General features: G+C 44.1%; 1 protein-coding gene across 4 annotated transcripts in view; it reads right to left on the bottom strand.

Annotated features, from left to right (window-relative positions):
- LOC111143355 (iodothyronine deiodinase 1) overlaps nt 1-3,588 on the bottom strand; it is a 14,847-nt gene extending 11,259 nt beyond the window's left edge. The window contains exon 1 of one of the 4 annotated variants that reach the window (XM_022497044.1): nt 3,227-3,588. In XM_022497044.1, the coding sequence (XP_022352752.1) occupies nt 3,227-3,548 (322 nt within the window). In that variant the 5' untranslated portion in view covers nt 3,549-3,588. The remainder of the gene's footprint in view (nt 1-3,226) is intronic. The other 3 variants (XM_022497047.1, XM_022497045.1, XM_022497046.1) reach the window with 3 other exon arrangements.
- Between the last annotated feature and the right edge of the window lie 7,038 nt (nt 3,589-10,626).

The raw sequence follows: 10,626 nt of genomic DNA, 5'->3' as shown, positions 1-10,626 counted from the left end.
CTCTCTCTCTCTCTCTGACAAATAAATAAATAAAATCTTAAAAAAAAAAAAAAGAAAGAAATGGGGAAACAGCCCCATAGCAGCTGGACTTGAATTCACCATCATGACCTCCAGGTCAGGCTCTCTTAACAGAGAAAGCCCATTTATCGTTAGTGGATGACCCCTCCTAAGTACACTTGGGGAGATTTTAGAAGATAATAAACAGGGGCTGATATAAATCCGGTTTCCTATTAACTCCCAAGTACCTAGAAAATAAATGATCCAGACTTGCCTTCTACCACCACTCACCAGTTAAACTGTGTTTTGCTCTGGGAGTGTGTGTACCTCATGTGTGTACACCCAGAGGATAGGAGGGGGCTGGGAATTCCTCTGAAATTTTGTCGTCTTATCCAACAACAAGTCCACTACTGGAGAGCCAGAAGCTACAGGTTCTAGTTCAGGCTTTACAAACACTTGCCATACGACTGACTCTGAGCAAGTAATTTACCTCTCTGGGCCTTTGCATGTGAAAAATGAAAGAACTGCTTTAGATTACCTGTAGAGTCTTCTAGACCTTCTGCTTTATGGCTGTAAAATGAGTTCAGATTTATACCCAAAGCATACATCAGAGCTTTTTAGTGGCTGGTGGGTTTCCAAAGCAGTTACTGGATTGCTTTCTACTAGGCATACCTGATCATTGTTAACACCCTACTTGAAAATCCTTCTAGAATTCACCAATACTCTCAGGTTGAAGTCTACCCTCTTCAATAAGACACATAAGATCCTTTAAACACTGGTCCCTGATGCTGTGTCCAGCCTCAATCTTCCCCAGCTTCATGCCCCCCACAGCCCCACTTCTGCCAAAACTGACCCATGGTCCTCCACAGCTCGGCCCTCTGTAGTTCCTCTCCTCTGCCCTGCTCTGCTCCCCACCGCCCCTTACCCTACCCATCCCAAGGCTTCACTGTCCCTAGGTATAGAGCTCACCATCCTCTTCTCTGAGAAGCCTTCCTCTGCCTGCCTCCCTATCTCATCCCACTTCTTCCAGAACCCTCCGGTTCCCTCTCTCACTACACCATCTCCCCCTCCGGGCTATGAGATTTTCCAGGGCAGAGACCAGTCATGCTGAGGTCCGTACCACCAGCATCTACTATTTCAGGACCATTCAGTACCATTATTTCTGGGTCCATATGCCAAAAGCCAGCTCTGTTTTATGGGTAGAGTTTTCTTTTGTCTCTTGGTCTCCTTCTCTTTCCATTCTTCAGTCTCAGGTGCAATAGCAGGGAACAGAGACCAATAGAACAGTCTTTAAAACGTAAACTGGCCCACAAAAGTGAAGAGTTAAAAGAAGCAAGTACATTCTGGAAACTGCTGTGAGGCAAGTTGGCTTTCACAGAACCGTTCACTAGCTGGATATTTGGCAAACTGGCCTGGTTCTAGCACAACACTTGGCCCACAGGAGATACTCCATAAAAGTTCGTGGTTATTCTCATTGCTCTTATTATCAGGGGTCACTTAGTGGATATTGAATAGAAGGAGGTCATTTGTGTACTTCAGTCGTCGAGTCAGGAGCAAAAAACTCGTGCCCTTCCCTCTGCTCGAAACACTTTTCCCTTCCCAAGCTACAAAAATCTTTCTCGTTTTTCAAGGGCTCGTTCCAAAACCACTTCCTCCAGGAAACCTTCCAATCCCTGCAGGCAAAGTTTATACCTTTACAGCCTCCCCCGTCTCACAGAACTGTGAGGATCTGTTTATGACATCTATCTATGAAGATAGATGAGTCTATGAAACCATAGACTCGTCGAGGGAAGGATGAAGCTCTTACCTAACTCTTAGCCCCTGGCATCTAGTTGGGGGCTGGGCTCATGAATGTTTGCCAAGGTGCACTGGAAAGAATGAGATGAGGAAGTCCAAATTCTGGCTCTGACTTGGTAACTCACTGGCTGTGTTACGTCTGCCTCTCAGTGTTCTCTGTCTCCCTTCTAAAGTGAGAGGATTGGATTAGGCCAACGTTTCCCAAAGGTTGTTCTTTGGAACCTGGGCATTTGCTCAGGTGGAGAGTCAGGGGTTGTACTTTAGGAAAATCAGACAAGTGTTTTCTCAGTTTTTTCAAGTTTTGTTTGTTTTTAAGCTTCAGGGCTTCTCAGAGCTTTTTAAGTATGTGTGTGTTCTATGAATTTCCAGGAGGAGGGTAGGGTGTACAGGGTTTCCCAGACTATTTCAGTCAGGAAACTCAATATGGTAAAGCATATCTGTAGGCTTTGGCTTCCAAAGAACATGTTTGGAAATCACTAGATTTGGTTGCCTATTATAACTTGCCTCAGGAACCTTCTCTACTCAGTCTGCTGGGTCTAGGTCCTGGGAACTCAGAGATGAATCAGACACAGTTCTGTCATGAGGCTCCCCATCAGGTGGGAAGAAAACACTTGTGCTTGGCAGCCAGAGGCGCGGCTGAAAGACTCAGAGTCTGTGGAGAGGGGCAGATGCAGAGCCATGAGCCCAGGAGAGAGAGCGTGTGCCTAGCTGTAGGGATCTGAGAGGTCCTCACGGAAGGGGGACAGGAGAGCAGGCTCAGCTGGTGTGGGGTTTTGGACTGTTGGTGAGATACAGGAAGAGCCAACAACACCAGCAAGGCAGGGAAGGGAGAGTACGAGGGACGTGCCAGGCTCAAGGGTTCATCCGGAGGATAGAACTGAGGGGGGACCCTGTAGGTGAGACTGGGAAGGGGAGCAGGAGTTGGCCCAGGGAGGACCTTGAATACAAGGCTGGGCCTGGGCTTCATCCACAGGCTCTATGTGCCCAGAATGTGCAGGCCAGTGAGGGCGGGATACAGTAACCAAACACCCCCATGTGTAACTACCTACCCGGTCAAACGTGATAAAGAGTTGAGGACATTAAGTCTGGATGAGGGGCTGAGCTAGTCTGGGGGAGCCAGGGTTGGCTCATCGCAGGTAGCGTCACCGAGTGGCAGTGTGAAGGGTGAGCAGGAGCCCACCAGGCAAAGCTGAAGAGCGTGTGGAAGGCGCTGAAGGCGTTTGGTTTGCGGGTTAAGGACCTGGGAAGGTGGCGATGCCGCTCAGAAGAACAGAATCTAGAAATCTCAGTTTCAGGAAGTGAGAAGAGGACAAGAAACCAAAAAAGGAACAGCTAGCGTGGGAGAAGTCAGGACTTTCCAACCCACCTCCCCACCCACCTCTACACCCCCATTCCAACCAAGCACATCTCAGGTTTGCAGCCATCTCCTCACCGTGCATGAAGTCCCAGATGTTGCATCTCTGTCCTGAGAGCTGGACTACAGGGCAGTTGGGTGCCAGGCCCCCGGGCTCCGTCCTGTCCTCTAGTCGCTGCCATCGGACCTTCAGGACAAACCAGAAATACTGCATGCTGTAGAAGGTCGGGGCCCAGTTGTCATAAGAAAAGTGGGGGTTCTTCTGGTTCATGGCCAAGATGTGTTGCTTGACTCTCTCCGGAAACAGTATCAGGCACACTTTGCCCACGGCCACGTGCACCACCACCTGCAAGAGGACCCAGAACCTCTTCAGCCACAGCCCTGGCCCAGGCAGCCCCATCTCGGCACACCCAGAGCTGGCTCTGAGGCCGATGGGCAGAGAGGACACAGCCAGGCGGTACTGGGCGGAGCTGAACAAAGGTGCAGGGTGGACGAAGCCAACCCGGGACAGCAGGAAGGTGCCAGGACAGAAGGTGTCTGCCTTCCTGTCAATGCAATGGAAAATTCCAAACCAAGTGCGCAAAGGTCTGTTCTAATTATTATCATTTCTGATCCTTCGCCTTAACCTTTGAAAGATCCTTGGGCTGGGAGACTGCAGATCTTAAATCTTCCCTCTGATAAATTTTTAAAAACAAATATGTAAAAAGGTCACACTTAAAGGGACCCTGTGATCCTTTAGAAAGGCTCTGTTGCAAGTAAGTTCTAATAGTAATGATTCTTTTAATAATGTAAAGTGTTCCTTTACGAGAAAGATGTTTCTCCCACTCACAGCTTCTAGCTGGTGGTTGAGTGTTTCTGGAGGCATAGTCCTTCCCAGAGGATTTGGGTCTGGAAGCTCCCCAAGCAGAGACAGAGCTGGCGCATCCCCAAGAAAATCTGGGCCTGAGACTCCCTGTAGTGTGTGTGTGTGTGTGTGTGTGTGTGTGTGTGTGTGTGTGTGTGATATAAATACAACAGTCTACAGTCAGTGGGGGGCAGTCTAGAGTGGGGAGGAGACAAGTAAACAGAAAGTTATCATTTAGTATATTAAGCACAGAAACAGAAGATGAGTGGGGATCTCCTGGCATGGAGAAGGGCACTTAGTCCTGTGTAGAGAGGTCAGGAGGACTTCCCCCAAAGTGATACCAATGCTGAGACCAGAAAGGCGGAACAGCAAGCCATTAGCCAGGCAAGTGGGGATGGTGATCCTAGTGGAAGGAACCACATGTCCAGAGGCCTCGAAGCCAGAGAAAGCAAGGGCCCCTGGGAAAATTAAAAGAAGACTCCTAGAAGCCCAGAGCTGGAAAGCGTTTTAGAAAACATCTAAAATGTCCTTCCCTTCAAGTAGGGAAACCAAAGCGCAGAGAGAGGAAGTGGCTGAAGGCCAGTTCTGCAGTTAACTCATCTCTCAGGAATTAGTTCACGAAGCTTCCAGTCACATACCTGTGTGTGAGGGCCGAGGGAAGGAACACGGGAAAGCTGGCTGCCCCCGTCACGAAGGTGTTGCCCTTGGCCTCTAGCACACTAACTTTATTCAGAGAAGAAAAAAACAGCTCCAAAAGATGTTCTGTTTCTAAGCATCTCCCTGGAAATGCCGAGCTGTGCGGGCAAAGTACAGCACCTGCCTCTTTAAGCAGTAATTGCCCTTCGTGTGCACATAGCATTTTGCCATACAAAGTATTTTTGTTGGTTGGTTTTAAATAGACTGTATTTTTTCAAGCAGTTTTAGATTCACAGCCAAATTAAGCTGGAAGTACAGGGAGTCCCCAAATAACCCCCATCTCCATACACGCAGAGGCCCCCCTACAATCCATATCCCAGCAGAGTGTTGCATGCGTTACCACTGATGAGGCTGTGTTTCAATTCAGTATCCCAAAGTCCACAGATTACACTGGACTTCACTCTCAGAATCGTATGATCTATGGGTTTTGACAAATCTGTAATAATATGTATCCACCATTACGGTATCATAAAGAATAGTTTTGATGCCCTAAAATCCTCAGTGCTCCTCTAATTCATCCCTACCCCTCCGCACACCCCTGGCACCATTAATCTTTTAGTGTGTCCATAGTTCATCTTTTCCAGAATGTCACATGGTTGGAATCATCTAGCATGGAGCCTTTTCAGTCTGCTATCTTTCACTTAATAATATGTCCCATGTCTTTTCAGGACTTGATAACTTCTTTTTAAGCGTACACTTCCATTAAGAACATTCACATTATGGTACAGTCATCACCATCATCTACCCATATGCCTCTTTCCATCTTGCAGTTCTGAAACTACACCCGTTAAACAATAACTCCCCATTCCCCACTCCCCTCAGCTCCTGGAAACCACCACTGTTTTTCTCCCTCCATGAATCTAACCACTCTAAGTACCTCATATAGGTAAAATCATACAGTATTTGGGTTTTTTTTTTTTTTGTGACTGACTTATTTCACTTAGCTTAATGTCCTCAAGGTTCATCCATCTTATAACATATTAAGGAATTTCATTCCTAATTTGAGGCTGGATAATATTCCAATGTATGTATCTAGCAAATATTGTTTATCCCTTCATCTGTTGATTGTCACTTGGGTTCCTTCCATATTTTTACCGTGAATGATGTTATGAACATGTGTGTACCAGCATCTCTTTAAGACCCTGATTTCAATCCTTTTGGGTATATACCCAGAAATGGAAGTGGTAATTGCATTTTTAATTTCTTTAGGAACTGTTTTCCATAGAGGCTTCATCACTTTACATTCCCACCACCAGTGTACAAGGGTTTCAATTCTTCCACATCCTCACCAACACTGGTTATTTTCTGTTTTTTTGTTTTGTTCTGTTTTAAAGTAGTCACATGTATCCCATACCATGGGTATGAGATGGTACACACATTAACATTTGAAATTTTAATACTTATATATTTATTTCAATTTATATTACATATAAAAACCACACCAACACTGTGATTTCATAGGTATTATCACTTAGGATAAGACCAAAGTAGATAGTATAGCAGTGAGCTATGTCTTCAGAGAAAAGTTAACGTAGCAGAACTCAGACTACTATCCCTAAAAAATCCTGCTTTTAAGGTTGGCCCTTTGCTAGTGCCTGGGAACTTGGGATTTTAGAAGGGTTCTCACCACTGCTCATAGTGGTTCCCTGTGCACAAACGGTTTATGAAAACAATGGGAGCACCTGATGCTGAATAGCTGTGTTCCTTCTGAGACTCTGGAACTTGGGTGGGTGCTGGCTAAGGGACCAGTCTCCAGTAAAACCCTTGGGAACTGAGTCTCTGATGCATGTCCTTGGGAGACAATATTTCACATGTGTTGTCACAACTTTGTTTTCTCTGGACTTTTGCCCCAAGTCCCTTTGCTGATTTTGTTTTATATTCTTTCGCTGTGAAAGCATGGCTTTGAGTAGCACGATATGCACAGTTCTCTGTGACTGCTTACAGATCAGTGAATCCTGGGCTGGATCTGTGATACCCATGTTACACAGGCAGCCCATAAATATTTTAAACATTCAGTACTTCTGTTATCTTCAGTGAGACATTAACCATCACTTCAGAAGCCGCCAATTGCTCATAATGCAAAGTAGGTATAAATATGTTATCACTGAAACCTAGAAAGGGACTAAATATGTTTTGCCCTTCCTTTCCAATTGCAGGTTTATGTGGGAAGTTGGGATTCTTGGTGCTATAATATTGAAACCAAAAGACAAAATCATTTTATTATTTCTTCTTTAAACTTTCCATATTCTCAAATTTTCTTTAAAATTTTAAGTAATTTTCAATATTTTCTGGTAATCAGACTATTTGCCTAAAAATTTTCAAATTTATAAATACCCTAAAATTATTTTGTTGCTTCTGTAATTATGTAGTATGATGATGGAACAGTTTTGGACATGCAGTTATTCCAGAAACTAATCCTTATCTTAAATGAAGAGACAATGTGCTTTCATATACGTTTATAACTGATTGATCATGTGTTCTTCCATTATCCTCACTGAGAAACTCTTTAGATAGGTATATATAAATCAATTAATTATGGCTTTTATATTTTATTATTCATTTTCTTAATTTTTAATAACTTTGATTTTCCTTGTATTTCTTATAGTTTCTTTCTATTAATGGCAAAAGAACATAGTTTTCCATTTCATAGAGTCAATATGAAGTTTCTCTTTAAAATAAATATATTTAAGTTTAAGAAGTGGGCTCACTGGGGTGCCTGTGTGGCTCAGTGGGTTAAGCCTCTGCCTTCAGCTCAGGTCATGATCTCAGGGTCCTGGGATCCAGCCCCGCATTGGGCTCTCTGCTCAGCAGGGAGCCTGCTTCCCCCCCACCCCTGTCTGCCTCTCTACCTACTTATGATCTCTCTCTCTCTCTTTGTCAAATAAATAAATAAATAAAATCTTAAAAAAAAAAAAAAGGAAGTGGGCTCACAAAACCATAGAAAGGAGGATAGATGACAAAACTGTGGTAAGTGAACGTGGGTGATGGTATGTGGGATTTCATTGTATTGTCCTTTAGTGCATGCTTGGAATTTTGAATAACAGAAAAAATATTTGAGAAATTCATTTCTAGCAGTATGTCAGCTTTTTGCTCACAAAACAACCAGCTTTTCCATGAAAAAACTATTTTAATGAGCTACTTGCAAGGGAGAAAAAGGAAAATCTCCAAACACCCACACATAAGTATAAACACATGTGAATACTATCATTAGGTAAAACCAAAATAGGGAACTGGGCAAAACGGTCTTGGGCAAATGCAAAAGTTAGAGCAGCTCTAAGGGAAAACATCAACATCAGCTCTGTGATTGTGCAAGGAAGTCCTGAATATGTTATAGAATAGAGCTGCTGATTGGAGTTTCCTGCATTAAGACAGAGACTCCTGGAAGGATATGAAAGTGGTCCCATATCAGCAGGGACTTCTGGCTTCTGGAAGAAGCAATAGTCACTCCTCTCTGAAAAGGTATCTCCTGCACCCTGGTGTTAATGACGGTGTGCATTTGAAAAAAGAGCCAAATAGAAGTTTTAGAAAAGACAAAATATTTAGACCTTGAGGATTTCCATACATTAGGATGAAACCGATATGAGCTCACAAAGATTACCTCCGTGAGTGGCCACAAGTGAGTCAGCAGAAAAACAACACTTAAATCCTCAGGAATTCCAGACTTTGGAGTTATCAAATACAGACTATTTAAATAACTGTAACTATGTATTAAAGGTTTAATTCATTCACAGGAGCCAGGGCAGCTCCTACCAGCAAGCTATTCAAGTATTTGCCTCACTGGATTTAAAAAAAAAAAAAAGGCATTCATAGGTTATCTAAAATGATTTTTAAAGAACCCAACAGAACTTTTAGACAATAAATACATAATTGGGTTAAAGACTCAGGAGGTGGTTTACATAGCAGATTAGGAACCCCTGAAGAAAGAATTAATAAGCTAGAATGATATAAAAGAAATTACTTAGGACACCATACAAATCAAAGGATTTGAAAAGCATGAAAAAATGTTATTTGAAAATGTGACAGAGAAATTAAACAATTCAGAGTAAGATTTTAAAAAAAACTATTTAAGAGAGGGAGAGTGTGTGGGCTTGTAAGTGAGCAAGAGAAGGAGCAGAGGGGCAGTGGAGGAAAGGAGGAGGGAAAGGGACAAGCAGAATGCACACTGAGCATGGGTCCTGGTGTGGGGCTCGATCCCAAGACCCTGAGATCATCATGACCTGAGCCAAAACCAACAGCTGGAAGCTTAACCAAATGCGCCACGCAGGTGCCCCAAGAGTAAGATTTTTTAAGAAGTAATCAGTGCACAGTTTTAGTGAAGCTATGAAATATATACACACACAAAACAACAATAAAGAGATCTTAAAAGAAGCAGGCCTGGGGGACAGGAAATAGGCAAAAGCAAGGAATCAAGCAAAAAAAAAAAAAAAAAGTCAAGGGAAGAAACGATCACCTACAAAGGGATGAGAAATACGTTGACAGCAGTCATGAGTCAGCTTTCCTAGCCGCAGAGCCTGAGACATGATCAGTTGGCACAAATTTACAGCGGGAGGGCTCTCAGGAGAACCTGTAAGGAAGAGGAAAACAGGGTAGGACAAGGGAAGACGCTAAGGAAGCTTCTTTCAGAAGAAGGCTGGTTTCAGGTGAGGTCTAGTCTTTCCTTGATTCGACGAGGAAGTTCTGGATCATGAGCAGCACCAGAGTTGTACCAATTTGAGGCAAAGAGGGGTCAACCATTAGTATACCCATATCACTCAGTTATTGGCTGCATGTGTAACCTCCGAGGCATTCCCAGCATAACAGCGTCTTTCAGCTGAGGGTAATTCTCCAGAGAAAAAGGGAGTTCTGAGCCTCTAGCAGTCAACACAGAAGGTGGGGGGAATGGAGGTTACCAGGTAGTAATGAAGATCTAGGTGGGCACCAACAGCGTCCACCAGAGTGGAGTCCTGCAGCAACAATGGAAATCAGAATCATATCTTCAAAATACTGAGGAAAAAAAGTAACCTGCGATCTAGGACTGTGTGCCCAGCCTGACTGTCTTTTAAGAATGGGGATTAAAGAAAGTATTCCTGGGGCGCCTGGGTGGCTCAGTGGGTTAAGCCTCTGCCTTCGGCTCAGGTCATGATCTCAGGGTCCTGGGATCGAGCCCTGCATCGGGCTCTCTGCTCGGCGGGGAACCTGCTTCCCTCTCTCTCTGCCTGCCTCTCTGCCTGCTTGTGATCTCTGCCTGTCAAATAAATGAACAAAATCTTAAAAAAAAAAAAAAAGTATTCCTGAATAAATAAAAACTGAGTTTACAATCACAGACTTCATTAAAATAACTTCTAAAGTTTCCAGAAAGAAGGAAAATGCTCCCAGGGGGGAATGTCTAAAATGCCAGTAGGAATAGTGACAATGAAACTGGTAAATATGCAGGTAAATCTAAAGTAATATTGTCTAAATGGAAAAACAAGAATAGGAACAAAGCCTTGAGCACCATCTCCTCAAAACTGATTGATGTAGATGAAAATATTATAATTCCTAAGAGGATGGAGACTCCAAAAACACCCCAGAGGCCAAAGTGGTTGATCCCACTATCAGATTCATGTGGACGCTGTGGTAACTTCCTGGGCAACAGAGGGTGAGCCCGTCTTGGTGAGGGTGTGGGACAGAGCGGACAACAGCTGAGCCGAGAAGAAGATTGGGCGCTGGGGACTGGAGAGAGGGTGGACTACCCTCTTTCTGTGTGTCCTTTGCTGTCCCTTACATTTCACTTGTAGCCCATTTCACTGCCTCTTGTCACACATGCACGTGCGCACACAGATACACACACACACAAGTGGTAGCCAGCCCATCACTACTGCCTGAACCTGACTAGAATGGGGCATGGTTAACTGAGTTTCTGGCAGGCTGGCCAGCCCTAAGTGCTCCCACTTCTGCCATCTGTCTCCATCCCTCCAAG

Source organism: Enhydra lutris, unplaced genomic scaffold, assembly GCF_002288905.1.
Source record: "Enhydra lutris kenyoni isolate GAN:26980312 unplaced genomic scaffold, ASM228890v2 scaffoldscaffold9, whole genome shotgun sequence".
Classification (NCBI taxonomy): domain Eukaryota; kingdom Metazoa; phylum Chordata; class Mammalia; order Carnivora; family Mustelidae; genus Enhydra; species Enhydra lutris.
Note: the sequence above shows the minus strand (reverse complement) of the source record. Positions and strands in the feature narration are given on the sequence as shown.